This window comes from Lycorma delicatula, chromosome 3, assembly GCF_047948215.1.
Source record: "Lycorma delicatula isolate Av1 chromosome 3, ASM4794821v1, whole genome shotgun sequence".
NCBI lineage: Eukaryota > Metazoa > Arthropoda > Insecta > Hemiptera > Fulgoridae > Lycorma > Lycorma delicatula.
Window position 1 is genome coordinate 46,091,991 of NC_134457.1, and position 14,603 is coordinate 46,106,593.

General features: G+C 29.3%; 1 protein-coding gene across 5 annotated transcripts in view; it reads right to left on the reverse strand.

Moving 5' to 3' along the window:
• Positions 1-3,518: 3,518 nt before the first annotated feature.
• Positions 3,519-14,603, reverse strand: part of LOC142321559 (putative pyruvate dehydrogenase E1 component subunit alpha, mitochondrial) — a 62,105-nt gene continuing 51,020 nt past the window's right edge. For all 5 annotated transcript variants that reach the window (XM_075359739.1, XM_075359738.1, XM_075359736.1 and 2 more), the window contains 2 exons: positions 7,132-7,377; positions 3,519-3,900 (listed from right to left, as the gene is read on the reverse strand). In XM_075359739.1, the coding sequence (XP_075215854.1) occupies positions 3,712-3,900; positions 7,132-7,377 (435 nt within the window). In that variant the 3' untranslated portion in view covers positions 3,519-3,711. The remainder of the gene's footprint in view (positions 3,901-7,131; positions 7,378-14,603) is intronic.

Consider the following 14,603-nt stretch of genomic DNA (forward strand, 5'->3'; position numbering starts at 1 on the left):
TTAATAATCACTAAATGAAACAAATTTATTTCCAGTTAATTGTGTCCTATATCACTCCACATAAAATATATATGCTGGCTTGTAAACATCATCCAAATTATTAAATAATTAATAAAATTTATTTTTGACTTGATTATGAGTAGACATTAAATAAGAATATGTATAAAAGAACTGTTTTAACTAGAGTTAGTCTATCATAGCTATGAGAGTAGTATATCATAACTAGAGATATCATAGTCTATAAAATTGTTTTAAAAAATAATGTTAGTTATAAAGAAAAATAAAATATTCATTACATATGGCACATTATGTGCCGTAACGCACAGTCATCAAGTACAATATGGCAGCAATTAGGCCCATACTGCACAAGAGCTAAATTAAGTAACTTACTGATCTGCACTGTACTGGAATTATGCAAACAAAGACAAGCACACAGCAATTTCCCATTGTGTCACATATATGCACTGTATCACAGCAAACATGTTAATCTACAGGGCAAGGCTCTAAATGGATGCATATAGTTTTATTTATTTTTTATTAATATTTTATTTTTTTTATTACATTTACTTATTTTTATATTTGTTGTACTAATGTTGCCTCATCAAGTGTGATCAATTTAGTACAAGCTGGTTTTCCTCTAAAATAGATTAGGAAGAGACTTTGTACTATTCTCACCCCATCAGAAACATTTCTTGATTCTCTATAGGTTGCCAAGATTAATTTTTGGTGTTAATGTTTTCAAAACATTTGAGAATTTTCAAAAATTGAGACAGTTAATTTACTATTTTCTCTATATAAAAATCACAAAAAATAATAGAAACATCATAGCAAACAGAAAATAATCATTATTTATTACACGTTAGTTAAAATGATGAAAAAATATATAAAAAAATCTTTAAAGTAAAAAGTAAGAAATGTTATAAACAGTTAGAAAGTAAAAACACTGTTTTTATATTTGATGTCTAAAGCAGACTACCACACAAATAGAGAGCTTTTATTCAAACAATATGTTATTTTAATCATAAATAAATCTCAGAATTAAAACAGAATTCTTAAAAATATTATGTGGAGTGTAGATATTTATGGTAGTAAAACACAGACTATCAGAAAAAGACAAAAAAGGCTATAGTCCAATACTGATGTTACAGAAAGATAATGAAGATTATCTTCCTGTAAGGGTTTATAAAATTTACAGTGAAAGATAGGTCTTAAAAGGATCTTACAGGAGAGAAATCTGTGGTAGAATCTGAAAATCTGAGTTTGAGTACAAAGACATCCAGGTATAGTTAATAATTATAATTAAGGAATTATAATTATCAATCAAATAAACTAGAACATTTACTGTTTTTTTTAATAGTTGTAATAATTCTACTGCTATGATGCTTATTCATAAGTTATTCTTTAATTGAGTAATATATAGAAAGTAAAAACTGTAGGGAGATACAGAGATTGGTATGGACAAAAAATAACTGAAAATGTAGATTGTACTATTTTTTCTGTATTGAGTACTGTTTACCTCTTAGCTTCACTCATTTATTATATGTTGTTGTGTTATGGAATAACTCCATTGTCAAAATTTATTGTACTAGAACTTTTAAATTTCTGTTAGTCTTTATGTAATGTTCAGTGTTGACTAAACATTATTCATTAATAAAGGGAAGGGTGTTGGCCCTTATCTGGTTGACATCTTTGATGTCATGCCTTATGTGGCCTTGTTAATTTTTTATTAAGCATTATACTTATCTTTTATACTAGACTTTATTTATCTATTTCCTGTTTTGAGTAAATTGAAGTTCTTGAAAAGGACATATGCTTGATTGTTGATTTGTTCATTAATGATCATTTTATTGTTACTTTTTAATTTGAAGATTTCTAAATTTTCCAAAGTGTTCATTACTCTTCCTTTAATAAATACACTTGTGAAGTAATCTTACTGATTCTATCATTTTCATTGGAGATATGTCCTTTTTTTATTAAATGCATTGCATAATTAGAATCTTGTTTTGATTTTTAAAAGATCTTGTGTATTTTTTAGTTTTAATTTTCTTCACGTTTGTCCAATGTATGTTGCATTGCATTTACATTTTATTTTGTATATACTCGTACCGACTGTTATAAATATCGTTTTCTTCTATATTACTATTAAAAATCTTTTTTAGTGTATTGTTTGTATTTATAGCCACTAAAAAGATAAAATAAAAATAATATGTAAAACAATTAATTTATAAAAATTATGTAAACCAATTACTGATTACACATTACAGTATACCAGAAAACCCTCTTTCTACCCATTAAATTATATTATAGTTATAGAACTATGTTAATTCATTTTTTCAAATTTTCTCATAATATTATCAAAGTAAAAAATTTCTACAATTGTTTAAAAAGCTCTTTCAGTAATAATGTATGACAGTTCTGGACTTTTGTCAAAACACTTATTTATCAGGCAAATTATAAATATACGTACTGCAACTACAATGTTTGTAGACAACCTGACATGAATCAATCATTTCACAAAAATATCAAATATCCAAGCTTTACTAAAGCTAACTAAAGAGAGTCAGAAATGCAGTTGTTCCCAGTTACCTTCTTCACTGAGACAATTCTGTTGCAAATCAGAATGTCAAACCAACAAAATTACCAAAATGAGATTTAAGCATTAAAATTTGGAAATTTCAAATAATTTTTTTTTATTTTGGGACCTTAATAAAAAAAGTAATAAATATAATAAAATAATTGTTTTTATCTTTTATTTGTAAAACAAAGGAGTTTATAACATTTTGTTTAGTGAGGAAAATTGTAAAAATTCAGTTAGGAACTTTAGATTCAAATAGAAACTTTAAGAACCATTTTTGGGAATATTTGCCACTATATTCATGCTACAAACAAACATTAATTACTCTGGTCATACTAAGGAAAATAAACAATCACTTTCAATATAAAAATAACATAACAATTAACGAAAACAGTTAAACATAACAATTCTGTATTCAAAAGTTCAAGGAGCAAAAATTAAACAAGAGATAAATATTGAAAATTAAAAAACACAACTGCCAAAAAAAAAATTCCTGACAAATATTGCTCTTTAATATAGGATAATTAGATATACATACATTTTTACATAGTCTATAACACTCCTGGTAACATAAGGATTCCAACGTATGGTTATACATCTAAATTGGTTCAGCGGTTGAGCTGCTATAGTGGAACAAACATACATACACCCTAAATACATTAGACTTCATTTTGGGTGGTCATGTAAAAAGTAAATGAACGAAAATACTTAATATAAAAAATTATTCACTAGTTAAAAGATATTAATGAAAATTATTTTTGGACATGTTGATCGGAGATACAAAATGTTAAAGACTCTAAAAAATACTTGTACTATTTAAGAATTCTTTGACCGACTAATATTGTTTCTTTAAAAATAAGAAGTATTAAATGAAAAATACAAAAAGAATGTCTCTGAAGATGAAAACACTGGCACTATATGACATTGATATGGCAAGATAATGAAAAATTTTTAAATAAAACTTTATTAACATCCATAAATTTATATACATAATAAATTACTATTTATTTACATTTTGTAATAAAATCTGACTTAACTAATACATAAATAACTATTTATTATAATAAACAAAATATTTAACTCAGCTCGAGTATCTATAACTGGTAATTTCATATAAATTTGGATTTTGTGTGCATTTAGTTTTCATTTAATGTCTTACCAACCCTTTTATGTGTTAAATGATTCCATGGTAAGACATTTCTTATGTTTTTTTCAAGAAAATTATAACAAATATCTGCTGTCAGTTCATCTAAACCAATTTCTTTGTCAGATTTAGCTTGTTTTATTGCTTCATCAATAACCTTTTTTACATCTGTTTCAATTTCCTGTAATATAAACAGAAAAATATTGTAATTATTTTGTATGGTTGAAATATTTTAGTAGATTTTTTAAACTATTTAGTATGCAGTGATAAATTAAAATGAATGAACACAATTCAAATTTCACTAGTTAAAATTTAATCATTACTTAACTAGTGAATAATAATGTGTTTTCAACCACATTTTAATATTTGTCTGCTTAATTCACTGCCAATAACATAAGCTAACACCAGTTTAAAAATAGTTGCAGAAGTTTCTGAGCTTGGTCGTGAAGACAACTGAAAATATTTAAAAAGCTTATTGTAAATTTGGTTTATCATTACAAAAGTTTAAATTAAAAAAAAAATTTCTGGTTATGACATAGTTAAATTAATTGTTTTTTTTAACACAACACTTAGAGTAACTATGAAATTAACTGTCATAACATTTTTATTACAAGCAAATGTCTTTTACCTATAATTATTATCTTGTATTTACAAGGTGTATATTTAATAACAAAACTGATATAATAACTTACTCACCTTATTTTTGTATATTACAATTCTAAGGTTTGTCATCTGTTTTAATGCAGCTGTCGTTTCCTTCTTAATTGCATCAACTGACTTAAAAGAGCTCCTTTAATGATAATTTCAGTTAAGGAAAAAGAAAAAAGTCACATTGCTTAAAAACTGGTGTATATGAAGGATTTCCAGTGTAGTAATGTGTTTGTCAGCTAAATACTGCTTCACAGAAAGTGCTATATTAGCAGGCTTGTAGAGTATATAAGGTCTTGAAGAATAAAACTGTTTTCCACACTTCTGGTTTTCTATTTTCTCTCAGCTTTGTCAAAGCTCCTTTATAATAATGCTAATTCAACTTTGTACCTTCTGGAACCCATTTTTACATAATCTTTTATTAAAAAACACAATGAGCATGGCATTGAATTTGGATTTGTTTGACAGTATTTTTTTTTTGCTTTGATGTGAGAACCCTAGAGACTATCTCAGAAAAAAATTTTTCATATTGAGATTCTTACACAAAATTTTCCACATAGTGCCTTTGTTAATGTTCACGGCATTCAGATGATGCCAAGAAGCAGTCTTCTCAAATAACAAGGTTAATCTGTTCTACATTATCTTTGATACTTGAAATGGAAGGTAATCTAGACTACCTTCCACTTGAAGATGGAAACCCTAGAGCATTCAGCAAGACATACAGTCTTCTCATAAGCCTTGGTAAGCATTTGAAAATATTCCATTACTGTGTAGTTCAATCTTATTAAAAATTTCAAATAGATACATCACTTAACTCTTAAACTTAACATTATTCTGGTACACAGATGCACTAAATGATGACTCACAATCAACTGAATGGGTGAGATTGTTAATGTTTTAATGCACACTCGAACATGAAATCACAGTGACTTCTTACTGTTCTCTCTGAGCGGTATAAACGTAATCCCATTATTTAATAATTAATTATTTGTAATAATTATGATAATTATTACAAATAATTTTCATTTAATCAACAAAATTCTACTTTATTACACTTAGTAAAACAATTTCTAAAAAACATTTTCGATTTAAATCTGGTGCATTCAGAATCATTTCTAAATAAAAATTTGTTTATATTAAAAACTTAACTTCAGTTACCTAACAGAGTAAACTAATATGAATAGATTGATAAATAAATTTATTTATTTCTAAGTTTCTATTTTTTAAAGACAACAAAATTAAATCATTTATCTTAACTTTTTTTAATGAGTATACATTCTTTAAAATTATCTGCTTTCTAGAGTAGTCTTACACATTTGAGAATATTCTATTGTTGTTTTATATGGTTTTTTGGGGAATTTATAATTTAATATGTATAAATAAAATATTTAAACAGTGTAAAACAAAATAACTCAAATTAATACTAAGTATTAAAAGTAAAATTTAAAGAAACATGTTTAAAGCAAAGAATAAATTTACTTTTTCCATTCTTTTTGATTAAAAGATATCAGTAATATAAAACTTATTCTACTTTATATTGTAACTTGGACATGCAATAAACTACCCCAATTACAGGCAGTTCCTCTCCAATCAGGCAGGAACTGCCTCTCAGGCAGTTCTCTCTGATTATCCCTTTCTTCATCTCTTCCTCTTTCCTTATCCTATATTCCTTCTTCCTTGGTGAGTGCTATGGAAGTTAGATTAGCCCTTGCCCTAGTTCCATTTGTAGTATTACTTTGGCACCTTCAGATGGCAGGGCAGTGAATCTGTGAGTTAGCTACCCTCAGTACTTATGAAATTGCCTAAGGATTTTGTTTCCTATCTAGGAATTGTACCAAAACCAGCAGCTGAGGTACTAATAAGTAATTCCTTCTAAACTAGCAACTTTTTATGTGACCTATGAATTGGAAACTGAAGTTCTTGGATAGTTGTACAGACTCAAAATTAAAAGAATAGACTGGCTATTAAAAAGTGGGAAATTTGAAATGTATTTATTTTTAATCTAAGCAAACCCATGTTCAGTACTATTCGGCTGTGTTGTAAATATAAATTAAGCTGAATACTATACTGTATCCATGATTACAGATAAAATGTTGTAAGCAATTGCTATTGTGTAATACAAGCAACCTTGAATATAATGTATCATTATCTAATATCAGTAAATGATAAACTAATGTTTTAATTTAACACATAAGTTAGATTTTTATATATATTAAACTTGCTAATTACAACAGTTAAGCAGAAATATTATAAACATACTGAACCATCTAGTACTTATATACTCATATGTAAACATAATCAAACACTGCTATATTAATAATTCCTGCAAGCAAGCATGATGGATAACTCTTACATAAAAAAAAAATGTAGGTTTTCACACATTCGCAGAAGTGTCGTGTTAAAAAATATGTAATTTGGTAGCTGCATTTTTACAGGGTTACTTTTCATTGTCTAAAGTATTTAAATGTGTACTGGTAGATTTAATCTAACATCTGAGGTATATGATAGATTACAGGAAGGATGACTTTGTTATTCTTAGAAATAACAAGCATCCTATGTCAGGCTTATTAAGCAAAGCAGGGAATGTTAGATTATAGCTGCTAAATTTTCTGATAGATTATATTCATTGTTTCTACTCTTAGGAGAATTTAAACATACAAAAGTATTTACATTTAAATATTGATGCATAAGATTTAGTTATATTTTCTACAGTGAATTTAACTTTATATATAACAGGTTTTTTCTATTATTAAAAAGTTTTGACCTTTATTTCTTCATTTGTTAATAGTTCTGAACCAGTTAATCTCTCTTTGAATGAAGTTATGGGATCTCTAGTTTGTCTGACAACCTGGATTTCATCACGAGTTCTATAACTTGTACCAGGATCTGACATAGAATGCCCACTGTATCTATAAGTAACCATTTCTAAAATTATCGGACCTTTTTCTGCACAATGTTTAATTGCAAATTCTGCTGCTTCTCTTACTGCTAAAACATCCATTCCATCTACCTGAAAAATCACAAAAGAAATTAATAATGTTAATCTATTTATTGGATTTACTTCAGATTTTAAGCAATTCATCACTAAGTTTATCTGCAGTTTGACATACTCATACATATGTTTATGACTATATCAACCCAGATTCTTGTCTTTTCAATACTGCCATCAACTGTTATTCCAAGCAGCTAGAGATGTATTTTACAATAAGAATACTGGATTAAAAGGTGTTTTCTCAAATTCATCACTTGCTAATGACTAACATATTTGTCAATTGTAGATATTACAGGATGAACTTAACTTAATCATACTGCATGATTTATTGTCAGAATTGAGTTTTCTAATAATATAATTTTAAATTTGATAAAACCTAAAGATAAACATTTTGCACAACTGCAGCAAAAAAGCATAATATGTTTTATGGTGTGTTTGTGAACTTGCAATTCAGGTTTGTAATATTGGTTCTAACATATACAATTAAGTGGTATTAAAATTCTTAGGATACAAATCAAGGGGTAAATTTGATGCTTCCTTATGGTTTTTGATCAAAAAAATTGAATAAAATTAATTCCCAACTTCTGTCACATTTAGATTTTAATAAAAATGGTGTAAAACACTAAAACATTTTGTCGAAAAATTCACTTTTCTAGGTTTGAAATAAAATAACTTTGTTAATTTACTAATAAAGCAATAAAAATTTGTAGTCAACTTTGTAAAGAACGTAATTATGATAAAATTGATATAAATAGGGTTTATTAAAATTAAACACAAATTTGTGAAGTTCAATTTTACTTACAAACTTTATCGGAAAAGTGATATGATTTTAAACACAACAATTTTTACCAATGTTTGAACAACATAATGTAAATGAAATCTAATAGAAAACTTAACAATAACAGAAAAAAATAAATTTTTTAAATAAAAATCAAATCTTTAAAAATTATTAAATATCAAAATGGTTAATAAAGCAGCAAACATTTCTTCAAAGCAGTTGCTCAATGTGACCGCCATTCTGTTCAATGCATAGATGCTCGACGAATCCATGGTAGCTGGGCACGTCTAATAGCATCATTAGATTATCACCAAGAAGATCTTTCCACAAATTAAACATAGTGTGCTTGGAAATGGCTTGTAGCAGTCATTTCTTGTAAAACAGCATTCATCAGCAATTAGAATATTACGTATTTAGAAAATCGGGATGATATCCAGATTTTTTAATTAACAATCAACAGATTTTCATTCGTTTATCAAAGTCCTGGTGGTAATAACTCTTGTATACGTGTTGTATGGAATGGATAATTGTTGCTCTCATAACGTTTGCCACATACTTGATTGCGATCCGGTACTCTTGGATCTGGATAATTTTCCAGATATTCACGCAGCTGCCAGTCCATTTTTATTTACGTCACTACAAATTAATAACATGTCCGTCAACTCTCCAAATGAAAATAAAATTTGTAGTATCATCCATGAAATGGCTGACCTAACAATAATAGCACAAAAACCGCCCAAATGAATGTTCAAACGCTGGACACTAAACTTAATTGTTGATCAGCTGTTATTGCCAACCTATGAAAAAATAACAATTTTTAATATGTTTGAGAAGGATATCTTTCAAAATTATTTTTATAATTTTTAACATTTGTTTGTAAATCGTTCTGTTTAAAATCGTGTCACTTTTCCGACCTAGTTCTTGTGTTTCGTTTTTAATTAAAGTTGAACTTCACAAATTTGTGTTAATTCTAATAGACCTTATTTACATCAATTATCTCATAATTAAATTCTCTACAAAGTTAACTAGAAATTCTTATTTCTTTATTGGTAAATTAATACAGTAATTTTATTTCAAACCTAAAAATATGTATTTTCCGACAAAACCTTTTTCGTGTTTTATCCCGTTTTTCTTAAAATCTAAGTGAGATAGAGGTCTGGGACCACTTTTATTCAATTTCTTAAATCAAAAAATAAGGAAGCACCAAATTTATCCCTCGATTTGTGCTCTAAGAATTCTAGTACGGCTTAATTTCACAGAGGGAGCAGAAGCAGGGCTAATTGTTTCGCGAGCTGAAACTCGCTAACAAACCTTTTTCTGACTTATGTTTATATGAACTTTTTTTCTTATACAGAATCATCTCCCGAGTGATTGCCGTGCAATTTGAAACCCCCTGTATAATATCAAAAGATTTGATTTAGGGGTAAAATAATAAATGATGGATGAAGTTAGGTACAACATATCAAAAGCAAGCTACAGCAAGGAAGTAACACTATGTAGAAATGAAGTCTGCTATTATTTAACTTAGATCTAAGAATCGGAAAATTTAAAAAAAGATATTTCAGTGGTTTGCAACTACTAATGGTAACAAAATGCGAGGACTATTCGAAAATTAACTTCCGATCCTCGGTATTGCGCGAAGGAGTGGGGTAGCGATTCTATCTTTGCCTAGTTGAATAGCCAGGTTCAGTCAGTATAGTATAGTCAGTCAGTATAGTTCAGGTTCTAGTAGTGTTCTTCTATACATCGCTTGTTTGTTTATTCCTGTAAAACTTTCGTTCAAAGTGGCTGCTGTCATAGAAAATCCCGCCAATTGGAAGTGAACCGTCATCCGTTTCCTTCAAAAAACTTGTCAGCTGTTAAATTCATCATGAACTTTGTGCAGTACATGGAGGGAATATCAAGAGTAACAGTTCGGTAAGACAGTGGTGCCGTATGTTTCGAGAAGGTCAAACAAACATTCACAATGAATTTGAGATGAAAGTAGTCGATCCTCAATTGTCACAAATGAACTTGTTGCAAGTATCGATGTGTAAATTCGAGAAAATCATTGATTCACGATAACTAAAATAAGCGAATTTTTTCCTCATATACGGCGATTAATTTGTATGAAATCGTAACCGATAAGTCAGGCTTTCACAAATTTTTGGCTCGTTGTATGCCTAAGCTTTCTGATGAACACAGAAAAAAGAGAATGGGGCAGCCCTAACCTTACTTTACGGTTAATATAACGGCAAGGATGAATTCCTTGACCATCGTAACAGGCAATAAGACGTGGGTTAAATTTGTTAATGTGGAAATAAAAGCTCAATCAATGCAGTGGGAGCACACCAGTTCTCGAAAACCCATACAGGCCCATCAAACATTTTCTTCAAAAAAGGTGATGGCATCAGTTTTTTAGACCGTAAAGGTGTCATCTTGGTTGATTTTCTGGAAAGAGGCATACAATTAATGCTGAAACTTACTGCGAGACGTTGAAGAAATTGAGAAAGGTACACACAAAACAAACAACGCGACATGCTAAATTCAGGCATCGTTTTTCTTCATGACAATGCTTGTCCGCATATGTTAGTAAGCACTCAATGTCAAATTGACAGTTTCAAATAGAAGTTGTTTAACCATCCTCGATACAGCCCTAATTTGGCTTCCATTGATTATCACCTTTTGCCGAAAATGAATAAATGGTTAGCAATGCAGCGTTTTGAAAATGACAATGTGTAACTACCTGGCCTAATTCACAAGTGGCAGAGTTTTATGACGAGAGTTTTCAAAAACTTATTTACACCTATGACAAGTGCCTTAATTTGGATGACAATTATGTAGAATAGTAGCTATATGATCTACATAATAATTTTTATCAACTAGTGTTTTTTTTAATAATGAGTCAGAAGTTACTTTCCGAAAAGCCTCCATATTAATAATAAGGTAAAGAACAGAGGCCTTTGAAATGTGAGGTTACAGAGAAGTTTTGAAGATTAGAGGACTGATAAAATCTGAAATGAAGTTTTTAACATGAATAGAAGAAAAGCAAGTTTTTATTCTTTGTAGAAAATAAAAACTGTAGAAAAAGACAAAAATTGTAATTTATAAATCATAACTGAGGATGGAGAACATAATAATTTTGTTGAAATTGAAAGACTGACATTTAAGGATAAGAATGAATGAAGGCTACAAAAAAAACTATTCAGTAAGCATGTTTGGCATTAAAATCTACTGCCACGAATCAAAAACTTCCCGACCTTTTGACCCTAATGGACTGAGGCCTAGCAGCTACTACGCTGGGGCTATACCAGGTGTTATGGTTCTACAGGATTCAACAATTCTTGAGGACGGAAAAATAACAACGTGCGGTACCAAATACACGGTTATATTTGATTCCAGCAATGGGGAAAAGGCCATGGCAGCCCACGTAATAAAAGCTCTAAGAGTAGTGGGAAAATCAGAGTCGCCAGTCTTTGTGGTGTCCAACGGTCCATCGGGTATTATAATTAAGAAAATTGTGATATACCTCATGAGAAAAGGGAAGACCCTACCGAGAATGGTTCTCCCCAATTTAAGTGAGCATGGAAGAGCGAGATCTAGATCTGCCTCGAATAGAAGAGGAACTCCGCCGGTTACGGAGAGTAAGACTGTGGTAGTACAGGCGCCGGGAAAAACATGTCAGCTGTAGTTTCACTGTTTTTAAGAGATCCGCGGATCTCTTAAAAACAAACAAAACAGACAAAAAAAAACTATAGTTAAAGGCAATAAAACGTTGTTGAAATATTTTCCTATTATTTTTTCCAAAAAAAATCAAATTATGACATATTCTTGTAAAAACGTTTTGTCATTATACAATACTTTTATCAATAAACAAAAAATCGTCATTAGTTTTTTTAGTAATCATCATTAGTGTTTTTTTGTTTTTTTTGACAACATACTTTTATTAAGAATAAACCGGTAAATACATTTAAAAATCAAATTAGAAAAATTTCAATAATAATCATTATTTTTTTATTCATAGAAACAATTTCAGAAACCCTAAAAGATTTTTGAACTAATTTTTTTAAGCTTAAAACATATAAAGCGTAAACTTTTATTTTTATATTTTTTATAAATGTATTATATATAATAAAACAAACTTTAAATGTAATATTGTTAATACAATTAAAACTTAAAACACTTATAATTACATTTTGTTGAAAATATTATTTGGATGAAAATAATCTGACTAATGCGTCTTACAGTCAATTGCATTTTATAAAGAAACGACTCTTTTTGGAAATTAACTTGAATAATTTATTCTAGTAAACAATTATATCATATATATAAAACTGTGTAGCACTAAAATATATTTGTAGATTATTTGTTTGGCATTATTATTAATAGCGCTTAAACATAAAAAATAACAATACAAAAAATAGAAATTTTGCGATATGTCATCGCAATAGTGTCACAAACCAAAATCATTATTACACAATTTTCATTAAAATAAGTAGGCCTACATCATTCATTATAAGATCAAAATGTGAAAGTTAAATTGCGGTAGCTAAGAAAAATACTTGTAAATATGTTATCATAATAAAGCATCAAAAATGAATTTAATTTGTAAAACAATATAATTTTTAAAAACGTACCTAAAACTCGAGAAAAAATTCAAAGTTTAAATTTTAACTTAGTATAAAATTTATACTTTTATATAAAATTATTATACATTATGAAAGAAATTAAAAAAATAAAAATACATAAAACACAAAACATTAATTCAGATTTTTATGATAGTCATTGAAACACAGCACAGTCCGGGGTTATTTTCACATTCTGGAAATTTTTTAACAATAAATAAAATACTCTCGATTTTATGTAGTCTGTTTTACGACTGCTTTGCATTATTTGAAAAATTAATAAATCTGAGTAGTAGTAAAATCGATCCCTGGATCCATGATTTTCACTATAACTTCATTTCTAAACATTTTATCTTTACTTCAATATAAATCTACCGAAGGGAGAGGAACTAATCCCATTACAAAAATAACAGACAAAACCCTGTTTAATTCAACTTCATTAGTATCCGTCCAGTTTTTTACGTGTAACTTAGGACTACATTTCCCGGTTAGTTTTCTGCAGCGTATCGGTTTGTTTCCTCAACTATTAATTGAAAAATATCGCTATCTACGAGCAAATTATAAATTTGGAGTGGATTATCAACTTTAATTGATTCCATGTTATATTGTCCGCCTAAAGGAAAATCGAGAAAGTCAGGATGTGATACAACTATCTGCTGCCAATTATTTTGTGATTCAGTACTTACTGACGGTAAATCGTCCGGCTGCTGCTGGTAACTTGTTGACAGCTGCGAATAAGTACCTTACTAATGGCAACACATCCGTCTTTGGCTCCTCCTGATGTAGCTCTGTTGATTAATGCGAACTACTCCTTGATGGTTTTGATTTCAAAATATTATTATAATTTTGACAATTTCATCTCTTTCCTTGCAGTCACTTGTATCACTACTGTCACTGCTAAATTCACTTTTAGGTTCATAATTCTGGTCATAATCACTATCATCACTACTAAATGGTTCACTTTCACTTTCAGAGTCAGGTTGCATCAAAGCTAATGCAAGTAACTTCTTTCCTCATGGAGACATAATCTTATTTTATCTAAAGAACAAAACAACACTAACGAACTAGATCAATGGTTGTACACAAACTGAGGAGCAGCACTGCAACACTAAAATTATTGATTGAACGATCTGATAAGAATCAACATGGCTGTATTCAATGACCCTATATGACACAAGACGTAAGTGCCATAAAATATAGTCTTCTAATGTGCATGAATGATCATATTTGCATGTTTTCATTATTAACTCTGAGAGCAAGAGTCGCTATAAACATATAACTTCATAACATAAAATCGGGTCTTTGCGCTATGCACAAGAATATGTTATTCAAAGAAACGGCTATTGACCACAGGGTCAAGAACACAATAGTCAATAAAATTAAGAAAAAATTAACACTATATGCCTATTATTCTTTTGGAATACATATAATAAGTAAGAAAAAACAAATATAACAACCCCGCTTTTGATTAAGTTATACCAAGAATTACACCCGTTACTAGTAAATATGAATCCTCCTCTATGAATCATGAGACCTTGCCATTGGTGAGGGGGCTTGAGTGCTCAGGGATACAGAGTAGCTGGACCGAAGGTGCAACCATATCGGAGAGGTATCTGTTGAGAGCCAGACTAAGGAATGATTCCTGAAAGAGGGCAGCAGCTCTTTCAGTAGTTGTTAGGGGCGTGAGTCACAATGACTTAAACGGCCGTATCAACATCACTCAGTCCTCTGAGTACTGCGCAACTGAAAGCAATGGAAAACTACAGCTGCTTTTTTTCCAAGAAAATGTGGCTCTCTGCATTTTCACATAGCAATAATGGAGGCGCCTTCCTTGGTAAAATATTCCGGAGGTAAAATAGTCC